A 12,086-nucleotide genomic window follows, 5' to 3' on the forward strand; every position below is an offset into this window, starting at 1 on the left:
GGGAGAGGCGCCGCGGGTGGCGGGGTCTTGGCCGGGGCTGTTTTCGCTGTGAGTCACCCCGTGCTCCCCGCGCTCCCCGCGCTCACGTCGGGCCTCGGAAAGCCGGGGTTCTCCCTGCCTTTTTCCAGCAACGGTGGGGTGGGGAGGCAGGAAGAAAGCGCCAACCTAGGACACCGGGACATTTGCAGGAAAGGAAGAAGCAGGAGACGGGGACTTGTCTGTGTCTCCAGCGCGTTCCTGCCCCCGGCCCGACCCGGCCCATTTCTATACAAGGTCGGCTCTGCCCGGTCTCCACCTCCCACGTCGCAGGCGCGGAGGGGCTCATTCCCGGGCCCTGATCTCAGAGGCCCGGAATGTGGCTGATAAATCAGAGATAACCCTGCATGGCAGGGCAGGCCCGACACTCAGCTCCAGGATAAAAGGCCACGGTGTCCCGAGGAGCCAGGAGGAGCACCCCGCAGGCTGAGGGCAGGTGGGAAGCAAACCCGGACACATCGCAGCAGCAGTAGCAGCAGAAGCAGCAGCAGCAGCCTCCGCAGTCCCTCCAGAGACATGGATCCCCAGACAGCACCTTCCCGGGCGCTCCTGCTCCTGCTCTTCTTGCACCTGGCTTTCCTGGGAGGTCGTTCCCACCCGCTGGGCAGCCCCGGTTCAGCCTCGGACTTGGAAACGTCCGGGTTACAGGTGAGAGCGGAGGGCAGCTCAGGGGGATTGGACAGCAGCAATGAAAGGGTCCTCACCTGCTGTCCCAAGAGGCCCTCATCTTTCCTTTGGAATTAGTGATAAAGGAATCAGAAAATGGAGAGACTGGGTGCCCTGACCCTGTACCCAAGGCAGTCGGTTCACTTGGGTGCCATGAAGGGCTGGTGAGCCCAGGGGTGGGTCCCTGAGGCTTGGACTCCCCCATCCATTGCAGGAGCAGCGCAACCATTTGCAGGGCAAACTGTCGGAGCTGCAGGTGGAGCAGACATCCCTGGAGCCCCTCCAGGAGAGCCCCCGTCCCACAGGTGTCTGGAAGGCCCGGGAGGTAGCCACCGAGGGCATCCGTGGGCACCGCAAAATGGTCCTCTACACCCTGCAGGCACCACGAAGCCCCAAGATGGTGCAAGGGTCTGGCTGCTTTGGGAGGAAGATGGACCGGATCAGCTCCTCCAGTGGCCTGGGCTGCAAAGGTGAGCACCCCCTGCCACCCCGGCCGCCTTCCCCCATTCCAGTGTGTGACACTGTTAGAGTCACTTTGGGGTTTGTTGTCTCTGGGAACCACACTCTTTGAGAAAAGGTCACCTGGACATCACTTCCTCTTGTTAACAGCCTTCAGGGCCAAGGGGTGCCTTTGTGGAATTAGTAAATGTGGGCTTCTTTCATTACCATGCCCACAATACCTTCTCCCCACCTCCTACCTCTTATCAAAGGGGCAGAATCTCCTTTGGGGTCTGTTTATCATTTGGCAGCCCCGCAGTGGTGCAGAAAGAGAACCAAACATTTCCTCCTGGTTTCCTCTAAACTGTCTATAGTCTCAAAGGCAGAGAGCAGGATCACCAGAGCAATGATAATCCCCAATTTACAGATGAGGAAACAGAGGCTCAGAGAGTTGCATTAAGCCTCAAATGTCTGATGACTAACAGGGTGGTGGGTGGCACACGATGAGGGAAGCTCAGCCCCTGCCTCCATCTCCCATCCTAACCATCATCACCCTCTCTCTTTCCCTGACAGTGCTGAGGCGGCATTAAGAGGAAGTCCTGGCTGCAGACACCTGCTTCTGATTCCACAAGGGGCTTTTTCCTCAACCCTGTGGCCACCTTTGAAGCGACTCATTTTTTTTTTTTATGTATTTATGTATTTATTTGATTGTTTTATATAAGATGGTTTCTTACCTTTGAGCACAAAATTTCCACGGTGAAATAAAGTCAACATTATAAGCTTTATCTTTTGAAACTGATTTGTCTTGGTGCATTAAAAATAATCCTTCATTTCAAAGAAACCAACCCAACTAAAACCACAAAGCCCTGTGATCTCAAGGCATCTTCATGGTGGGATGAGGATGTGGCCTCAGAGGTAGCAGGCTTTCTTTTCTTTCAGAGTTTTTAATGCTCTGAAATGTTATTAAATATCTCAAGTACTTGAGGCACTTGGGAGAAACTGCTTTTCAAAGCAGGGCAGTTTCTTCCTGGGTGTAGAATGGCCCTGAAGTACGTGCGCAACCTGAGGGCATGTATACAGCTGTTTTCTCCACTCGTCCTTGCTCTGCCTGGAATTCCACCATTAAAGCACTCTCCCTGGGGATTATTGCTTTCAGGTCTCAGCTAAAATGTCAGCGACTGGGGGCAGTGTGTGTGGGTGTGGCTCATCTACATTCCCATACCGGGGTGAGCCCTCCATCCTGCCCCAGATATCAGCTTTGAAACTCCAATTCCTGGGGTCATCCTGCAAAGGAGCCTTCAAAACTCCAACCCACAAAGTGAGAGGGGTCTGGCAATCAGCCCAGCTTTCCAGGGTGCCCCTTCCCTGGGACTGCATCATCTCTTCTCTTTGCCTTAACCAGTGGGGAGGCTGTCTCTCCTATGGGTCCCCTTTCCACACACCCTGCAATCCAGACCTCCGCAGTGCAGAGTTCCTCTCCTTTCAGATTCCTGGGAAGGGCCTCATGTCATTCGCTTTCTCACAACGCCATTTATAATTCCAGCTCAGCTGAGGGGTAAGGCACCATGAGGTCCACTATTATTATGTCCATTTTCCAAATGGGAAAACTGAGACCCTGGAAAACCAAGCGTCCTATCCAAGAGCACACAGCGACTAAGCGCTGGTGCTGGGAACTGAGCGGAGATCCAGGTGACTCTTGAGCCTGTGCTCTCTGACTCTTGAGCCCCACACTCCTGCCCTTGAACTTCACTCTCAAGTCTTTTCTGATGTTCTCATCAGATGTTTCTTTGAACGAGAGGGACCTAGAGGGTGGAACTTTGTGTTATTTATCATTTTCACCCAGTGTGCATCTGAGGATTTATGGATATCTAATGACATCAATTAAGATTGTTTAGACTGGGTGCGGTGGCTCACGCCTGTAATCCCAGCACTTTGGGAGGCCGAGGCCAGAGGATCACCTGAGGTCAGGAGTTCGAGACCAGCCTGGCCAACATGGTGAAATCCCCTCTCTACTAAAAATACAAAAATTAGCCGGGCATGGTGGTGTGTGCCTGTAATTCCAGCTATTCAGGAGGCTGAGGCAGGAGAATCGCTTGAATCTGAGAGGTGGAGGTTGCAGTGAGCTAAGATTGCACCACTGCACTCCAGCCTGGGTAACAAGAGCGAAACTCCATAATCTCAAAAAAAAAAAAAAAAAAATTGTTCAAAAACGAGGTTTTAGGCCAGGGACGGTGGCTCACACTGTAATCCCAGCACTTTGAAAGGCCGAGGCAGAAGGATGGCTTGAGCCCAGGAGTTCAAGACCAACCTGGGCAACATAATGGGACCCCCATATCTTCAAGAAATGAAAATGAAAAAAATTATCTGGGTGTAGTGGTGCATGCCTGTGGTCCCAGCTACTCAGGAGGCTGAGGTGGGAGGATCGCTTAAGCCTGGAAGGGGGGAGGCTGCAGTGAGCTGTGATTGTGCCACTGTACTCCAGCTTGGGTGACAGAGGGAGACCCCGTCTCAAAAAACAAATGAACAAAAAAAGAGAATAAAAGAAATAAAAAAGAGGTTTTAGGGGCAGCTTATTTTTCCACCAACTGTGAGTCATGTCTAATGTTTCCGAACCGGGAAGAGCAATGAGTAATTAGAATAGTTAATATTCATAAAGGCCTCATTCATGTACCAGGCACAGTCATATAGACCTCACAACAATGAAGGAGTTAAATTTCATTTTTTTTTTTTTTTTTTGAGACAGGTCTCACTCTGTCATCCAGATTGAAGTGCAGTGGTGCAATCTTGGCTCACTGCAACCTCTGACTCCCGGGTTCAAGCGATTCTCTCCCCTCAACCTCCTGAGTAGCTGGGAGTACAGGCATGCACCACCACCCTCAGCTAATTTTTGTATTTTTTGTAGAGATGGGGTTTCATCATGTTGGCCAGGCTGGTCTCGAACTCCTGGCCTCAAGTGATCCACCCGCCTCGGCCTCTCAAAGTGCTGGGATTACAGGCATGAGCCACTGTGCCTGGCCTGGAGTTAAAACTCTTACATCCCTCATTTTAAAGATGGGGAAACCAAGGCACAGAGATATATAACTCGTCAATGTCATGTAGTTAGCAAGTGGCAGAGCCAAGATTCGAGGACCCGGACCCCTAACCACTGTCCCACCCAGCTTTTTCCAAGCCAGTGAATTAGGCTTGTGGGTGGGATGGAGGTCCCCCTCCTGGTGGCATCACTCAGTTCAACATCTGGGGCCACTGCCTGCTGGTGGCCTTTCCCCTCTGCTCAGGTGATGAGGACACACCCCTCCCAAAATACTCCCCAAACCCAGCCAGCACTTTCAAATTCCTGCAGATGAGTCTGGCTCATCCATAAATGGGGCTCAGATGGTGGAGGCTATATACACCATACATCCTGTTACTTGGGTCCTTTCCCTAAGCAAGGAAAGAGGACCCCAAAGTGACCTGCGAAGGAGCCAAATGTGACAGTTGGAGCTGGGTAGTGGTAGTGGGCCGCCTGCTGTACCCAGTGAGTGACATCTCATCAAGCTCTCCACGTGGTTGGTGTTTGCAGGCAGCTTTGTGGTACACACACTGCGTGTAGATGCCCTTAAAACCAGCCCTCCCTAACCATTCCCCACGTAGCTGTAGCCATGGCCTTAACCTCCCTGACTCCCCGTTACCAACCTTGTCTCCCAAAGAAGGTGCCAAATGATTTATCTCCATGGACACTTTTTTTTCCTTTCTTTCTTTCTTTTTTTTTTTTTTTTTTTTGAGACAGAGTTCTCTGTTGCTCAGGCTGGAGTGCAGTGGCACGAATACAGCTCACTGCAGCCTCAACCTCTCAGGCTCAAGCAATCCTCCCACCTCAGTCTTCCAAGTAGCTGGGACCACAGGCTCATGCACCATGCCTGGCTAATTTTTTTTTACTTTTAATTTTTTGTAGAGATGGGGTTTCACCAGGTTGCCCAGGCTGGTTTCAAGATCCTGGGCTCAAGCAATCCTCACACCTTGGCCTCCCAAAGTGCTGGGATTACAGGTGTGAGCCACTGTGCCCAGCCTTACGTTTGTTATCTTATTTTATTTTTTATTTATTAATTATTTTTTGAGACAGAGTCTTGCTCTGCTGCCCAGGCCGGAGTGCAGTGGCACAACCTCGGCTCCCTGCAACCTCTGCCTCCCGGGTTCAAGCAATTATCCTGCTTCAGCCTCCTGAGTAGCTGGGACTAGAGGCGTGTACCACCACACTTGGCTAATCTTTTTGTATTTTTAGTGGAGACGGGGTTTCACTGTGTTGGCCAGGCTGGTCTTGAACTCCTGACCTCAAATGATCTGCCTGCCTCGGCTTCCCAAAGTGCTGGGATTACAGGCGTGAGCCAGCACACCCAGACTCTTGTTATTTTAATCTTTCCAGAAAGACATGTTGGTGAAAACAGACCGAGGAGATTTAGTCCATGGCTTCAGAGCTGCAAGAAGCTTCAATAGAGAGTGAACTGGTTTTTTCAGGTCTCCAGTGTTGAAGTCACAGAAGTCAGGACCACGCTGGGCCTGAAACCTTCATCTCATGTCAGTGATTTTGCACCTGGGACAGTCTCGAGGAACACTGAGCCCCTCTCCCTCCCTCTTATGGCTGATTTGACCCTTCGTTGTTTTGTTTTGTTTTGTTTTGTTTTTGAGATGGAGTCACTCTGTTGCCCAGGCTGGAGAGCAGTGGTGCGATCTCGGCTCACTGCGACCTCTGCCTCCCAGGTTCAAGCGATTCTCCTGCCTTAGCCTCCCGAGTAGCTGTGACTACAGGTGTGTGCCACCATGCCCGGTTAATTTTTTTGTATTTTCAGTGGAGACGGGGTTTCAGTGTGTTAGCCAGAATGGTCTCCATCTCCTGACCTCGTGATCCATCCTCCTCGGCCTCCCAAAGTGCTGGGATTACAGGCATGAGCCACCATGCCCCACCTGCTTTGGCCTTTCTGAGAATGATTTGTGGCAAGGAAAAAAAATGCATTTCTCTTCCTGCAGAGCTGGGTCTAAACCATGACGTGAACTTGGCCATTTGTCTTTGTTCATGTTGTAGATCTCAGCCTCTCTCTAGGATTTTTCATCTACTGCCTTAGCGTAAATAATCAGTCTTATTCCACCAAGTGATCCATTTCTCCCTTGGGGTCTGGAGCCTGCCCCATACAGCTGCCTGGAGCGTTTCTAGAACCAAACTCAGTATCTGCCCTTGGACACTGGCTCCCACTCTCCTGCCTCTAGCTCTCCCGTTTCGGGCACGGCAGAGGCCCGTAGCCCCTGATCTTCAGCACACATCAATCCTTTCATCCAGCAGCACCACACTTTTCTGCCTAAGAACTTTCTCTGGCAGCCGCAGCCCACTCAGCTCCTTGGGGCCGGCAGGAAGTGCTGGGGAATTGACATTGACCTGAGCAGTGCTCAACCAACATCTGACAGGAGCTGGCTTTTTTTTTTTTTTTTAAATAGAGACAGAGTCTTGCTCTGTCAGCAAGGCTGGAGTGCAGTGGCATGATCATAGCTCACTATAACCTCAAACTCTTGGGCTCAAGCAATCCTCCCACGTCAGCCTCCCAAGTAGCTGGGATTACAGGAGTGTGCTGCCATGTCCGGCTAATTAAAATAATTTTTTTTTTCTGTAGAGATGGAGAGTCTCACTATGTTTGCAAGGCTGATTTCGAACTCACGGCCTCAAGCAATCCTCCTACCTTAGCCTCCCAAAGTGCTGGGATTACAGGTGTGAGCCACTGCACCTGGCCAGGAGTTGGCATTTAAAGACCAAGCTCACGCCTGGTGCAGCAGCTTACACTTGTAATCCCAGCACTTTGGGAGGCTGAGGTGGGAGGATAAATTGAGTTCAGATGTTCGAGACCGGCCTGGGCAACAAAGAGAGACCTCGTCTCTACTAAAAATAAAAGAAAAAAAATTAGCCGGGTATGGTGGTGAACATCTGTAGTCCCAGCTACTCGGGAGGCTGAAATGGGAGGATCACTGAGCCGGGAAGTCAAGGCTGAAATTACCACTTCACTCCAGCCTGGGTGACAGAGCAAGACTCTGTTTCAAAAAAATAAAATAAAATAAAATAAAACAAAGACCCAACTCCCTTGAGTCATAGGTGGCATGTGTCTTACACCTGTTTGGAGTTCTCTGTGGGAGGAGGATTAAGCACCTACTGCCAGAGGTGGTCACTGACTTCTACTTTTCCTGTGTCACTTCCCCACTCTCCACTGACATTTCCTGGGTTTGTCTCTAAGATCAGTCACTAATACTGGAATCCCTGTCTCCGGTTCAAGAGAACTTAAACTAAGACACTCCCAAATAAGTCAACCTTCCTGCAGAGCCCTGCCCTTCGTGATTCTCCTGCCTCAGCCTCCCGAGTAGCTGGGACTACAGATGCACACCACCATGCCTGGCTAATTTTGGCATTTTTTAGTAGAGACGGGGTTTCACCATGTTGGTCAGGCTGGTCTCGAACTCCTGACCTCAAGTGATCCACCCACCTCAGCCTCCCAAAGTGCTGGGATTACAGGCATGAGCCACTGCACTCAGCCAATGTCACCTTACATGTGCTTTCCTTCCTTGTCTATTTGTGTGGGCAGTGCTTTCAGAAGGCCCCCAAAGATCCCCAACCTCCTGGTCTTCATACCCTCTGCAACCCCCTCCCTGAGAGTGTGAGTGAGACCCAGAGACTCACTTGTAAGGGACACAGAACAGTACAACACGAAGAGTGGGATGTCACTTCTGAGATTAGTAACAAAGAGACTGCGGCTTCTTCCGTAACTTCTTTCTCGCCTGACCTAATAGAAGACAGTTGCGTCTCCATGGAGAGACCCACGTGGCAAGAAACTGATGTTTCCACCAGTCACCAGCCAGTGAGAACCTGTGGCTTCTGCCAACAGCTGCAGGAGTGAGCCTGAAAGCACATCCTCCCGCAGCCAAGCCTTGAGATGACTGCAGCCGCAGCCAACGCCTTCATTGCCCAGGGGCCCCAGGCCAAGCAGGGCCAGATCCCTGATCCACAGAGCACAGAGGTGATGAGATAATAGATGTGCGTTGTGTGAAGTTGCTAAGGTTTGGGGTGACTTGGTTTTTGTTTTGTTTTGTTTGTTTATTTATTTATTAAAAACAGGGTTCCTTATGTTGCTCTGTCTGGTCTGGAACTCCTGAGCTCAAGGGATCCTCCTGCCTCAGCCTCCCAAAGGGCTAGTATTACAGGCGTGAGCCACCATGCCTGGCTTTTGTTCTTTTTGAGACAGGTTCTCACTCCGTCACCCAGGCTGGAGTGCAGTGGCTTGGTCATGGCTCACTGCAGCCTCAACTTCTTGGGCTCTGGTGATTCTCCCACCTCAGTGTCCAGGGTAGCTGGGACGATAGGCACGCACCACTGCACCTAGCTAATTTTTTGTATTTTTAGTACAAATGGGGTTTTGCCATGTTGCCCAGGGTGGTCTTGAACTCCTGGGTTCAAATGATCCTCCCAAAGTGTTGGAATGACAGGTGTGAGTCACCACACCAGTCTGGGGTGACTTGTTACCCAGCAGTAGTTAACTAAAACAGCCTCTCACTCCCCCTTACTCTTGCTTCCTTTGAATAGGAACCCCCACAAAACTTTAGCGAGTGACCTTTTGCCTTGGGCTTTGTTTTCTAGGGAAACTGTCCCCAGTATTCAGCCCTTAGTGACCTCCATATTAAACCAAAGAAACAAAACATCATTTTCAAAGTTAGCAACGATCATCCCTAAATATGAACCAATTTCTCCCAACTGGGGCTTCTGCTTTAGACCATCTGGGTCCCGCAGAATCATGCCACAAATGTGGTGGGGTTTTCGTGCCAGCTCTGCACGCAGGTGACACTGCACCCTGCAGTGACACTGCACTCTGGGACTCCCTGCAGCAGCCCAAGGCATACCCCCAGAGAATCGTGAAGCCAAACTCTGGGCTGGAATCTGGCAACACCCGGATTCTGGATTCTCCCACCCGTTTGCAGTGCTCCGCCCATTGTATGACTAAGATGACTTCTTTCCAGTGATAAGGAAATAACAGGCTTTTGATTTTTCAGCCATGGAAGAGGTGGGGATGGAGGCGGGCCTGGCTTTCTGTGCCTGTTACTTTTCTTCTCTCTCACTCCCACAAGCTGCTTCTAACCACCCTATTAAATACTAGATCCCCCTGCACACATCCCTCCAGGCTGAGCAGGAGCATGAAAATGAAGAGAAATTTTATGTCAAGCCAATTTCCGGTCTGGGCTTTAATAAGATTTCGGGTAATAAGTGCCTTTGAGGATGGTTTGTGTCTTTGCCAGGCTCTGTTAGTGCAGGAGGTGATGCTGGTTCTATTCACAAGCCGCAGGGCAGCACAACTGAATATCCATTTCCTCCCCCCCAGCCCCCGCCCCCCACACAAACCTGGCTAATAGAGACTCCACAGATGACCCTCACGTCCCACTCCAGTTTCGCTCTGGAAGAGGAAAAGTGACTATAATAAAAGGAAGTGGGAAAATTCTGAAATTCTCTTTCTGGAAGCTTGCATGGGACTTCCGCTTCTCCTTGGACTACCCACGGACTTCAGCAGTGGCTCAGGACAGAGGAGCAGCGTCGCCACGGAAGTCCCTGCTTATATCAAAGGCTCATCTCAAAGGGCATCTCCAGCAGACAGGTGGAGAGACGCACACAGCACCAGCATGCGTTTCCCCCAGCAAGGGTGCTCGCTGGATCCTCTTCGCTAATAATAACACTTCCAACTGAGCAATTAAGCTGTGAGCACATCCCAGGGACTCATCAGGATATGAGAGGTTTTCACCCCGCAAGCTCATATTTAGAATTGCAGCCATTTTAGGCTGGGCGCAGTGGCTCAGTCCTGTAATCCCAGCACTTTGGGAGGCCAAGGCAGGAGGATTGCTTGAGCCCAAGAGTTCAAAACAAGCCTGGACAACATAGCAAGACCCTGTCTCTATTTAAAAAAAAAAAGAATTGCGCCCATTTCAGATTTCTTTTTTTCTTTTTTTTTTGAGACAAAGTCTTGCTCTGTTGCCCAGGCTGGAGTGCAGTGGCGTGATCTCGGCTCACTGCCAGCTCCGCCTCCCGGGTTCACGCCATTCTCCTGCCTCAGCCTCCCGAGTAGCTGGGACTACAGGCGCCCGCCACCACGCCCAGCAATTTTTTTGTATTTTTAGTAGAGACAGGGTTTCACCACGTTGGCGAGGATGGTCTCGATCTCTTGACCTCGTGATCCACCCGCCTCGGCCTCCCAACCATTTCAGATTTCAAGTTGAGCTTGGCTGACTCAAATCAATTGCCACATCTGTGCCTGTTACTTTTCTTCTCTCTCACTCCTACAGGCTGCTTCTAACCACCCCATGAAATATTAGATCCCCACCTACAGACATCCCCCAAGGCTTGCCAAAGAGGGTCCCTTTTATCTTATCTTAGAATAATATCACCCTGGATACCTCTTGTGACCTCTGGTCACTTGCTGCCCTGATTTCCAACCTTATGGCTGCACAACGTCCTGTCCACCTGGTCAGTCATGAGGTCAGCACACCTGGGGACAGATCTGGCCAGGACAGAGCTGGTCACTCAACACACATTTTCTGAGCTTCTAAGGAGTGGATTAAAACACATTCGGTGTAGAAATAGATCAGGAGAGCAGCCAACACACACAGACTTGGTAAGTGCACAAAAAAGCTACAGCCCAAGGGGCATGGGGAAGGTGAAGGAGCTCCCTTGGGGCATCTGAAAGATGGGGAATGGGGGTTTAATTGGGGAATGCAGCTAAGAGGTAAGGAGGCAGCTCTCTACGTGAAATAGGCTAGGATACAGACATCAGCGTCAGACCTGGGGATCCAGTCCTGGTTCCGCCACTTAGGCACCTAGTGGCCTTGGGCAAGTGGCATAGCCTCTCAGGCTCAGTTCTGTTCCCTTGTAAGCAAGGACAATGCTATCTACCAGCTGGGGATGGTGATCAAAATAAAATCATTTCCATAAAGTTCTCAGCACAGTGCTAGGCATGCTACAAGCAATCAATAAAGACAACTATGATGGCCATCTTGCAGGGACTCAGCACTGCACACTTGTTATGTGTTCACACGTTCTCAGCTCACTTGGGCTCCACAACAATCCTGCAAGGTAGGCAGGGAAGGTTCCTACTTTATTCATTCACTTATTTATTTATTTTTTGAGACCGAGTCCCACTCTGTTGCCCAGGCTAGAGTGCAGTGGCGCGATCTTGGTTCACTACAACCTTCGCCTCCCAAGGTCAAGCAATTCTTTTACCTCAGCCTCCCTAGTAGCGGGGATTACAGGCACGTGCCACCACACCCAGCTAATTTTTACATTTTTAGTAGAGACAGAGTTTTGCCATGTTGGTCAGGCTGGTCTCAAACTCCTGGCCTCAGGTGGTCCACCCACCTTAGCCTCCCAAAGTGCTGGGATTACACGTGTGAGCCACTGCACCCAGCCGGTTTTTTACATTCTTTCTCATTTTACACACAAGGAAAATAAGGCTGCGAAGAGGTATGCAACTGGTTTGTTTTGGGCTACAGTACTGGTCTCTCAGCCCTTCAAATTTAGAGTTTTCCCCCAGTATACGTTGCATTGAATGGTAATGGCTAACACTGAGTTCAGTGCTTAGCAAACAGGCCATTCATTAAACATGACAGACTTGCTGCCTGTTATTTCTCTTTTGGGGGCCAGGGAAATTGTGACCTTGGTGGCTCGGTCACTTGCCACTTGCCACGTCCTCAGGGAAGGATGTAGAAGGCATTGAGGGAAACTGACTATACCTCCTTTACCCCCACCTCCCTCCCTCCATCGGTCAAGTTGCCATGGGCACAAGCCCAGGAAGGGCAGGGGGAAGTTAACAAACTTCAGACACGAAGAGTCTGAGCATCTATAAACAGCAACGGAAGAAATGAAATTGGCTGCGTCCTCTAAGCCTGTCCCCGCAGCATGCTGG

At 50.6% G+C, this 12,086-nt stretch overlaps 1 protein-coding gene across 1 annotated transcript; it reads left to right on the top strand.

The window, feature by feature from the left end:
- Positions 1–406: 406 nt before the first annotated feature.
- NPPB (natriuretic peptide B) lies at positions 407–1,925 on the top strand. Its single transcript, XM_019037134.3, has 3 exons — positions 407–684; positions 917–1,172; positions 1,714–1,925. The coding sequence occupies exons 1-3, from the start codon at positions 553–555 to the stop codon at positions 1,728–1,730; spliced, it is 405 nt and encodes a 134-aa protein (XP_018892679.1). The 5' UTR covers positions 407–552; the 3' UTR covers positions 1,731–1,925.
- Positions 1,926–12,086: the final 10,161 nt, after the last annotated feature.

This window comes from Gorilla gorilla, chromosome 1 (genome assembly GCF_029281585.2).
Source record: "Gorilla gorilla gorilla isolate KB3781 chromosome 1, NHGRI_mGorGor1-v2.1_pri, whole genome shotgun sequence".
In the NCBI taxonomy this organism is placed as follows: domain Eukaryota; kingdom Metazoa; phylum Chordata; class Mammalia; order Primates; family Hominidae; genus Gorilla; species Gorilla gorilla.

Bases quoted from the DNA above. Each gene is read 5' to 3' on its own strand.
- NPPB (XM_019037134.3), top strand. From the start codon at position 553: ATGGATCCCCAGACAGCACCTTCCCGGGCGCTCCTGCTCCTGCTCTTC. The intron at 685-916 runs GTGAGAGCGGAG...CATCCATTGCAG, and splicing joins TGGAAACGTCCGGGTTACAG to GAGCAGCGCAACCATTTGCA.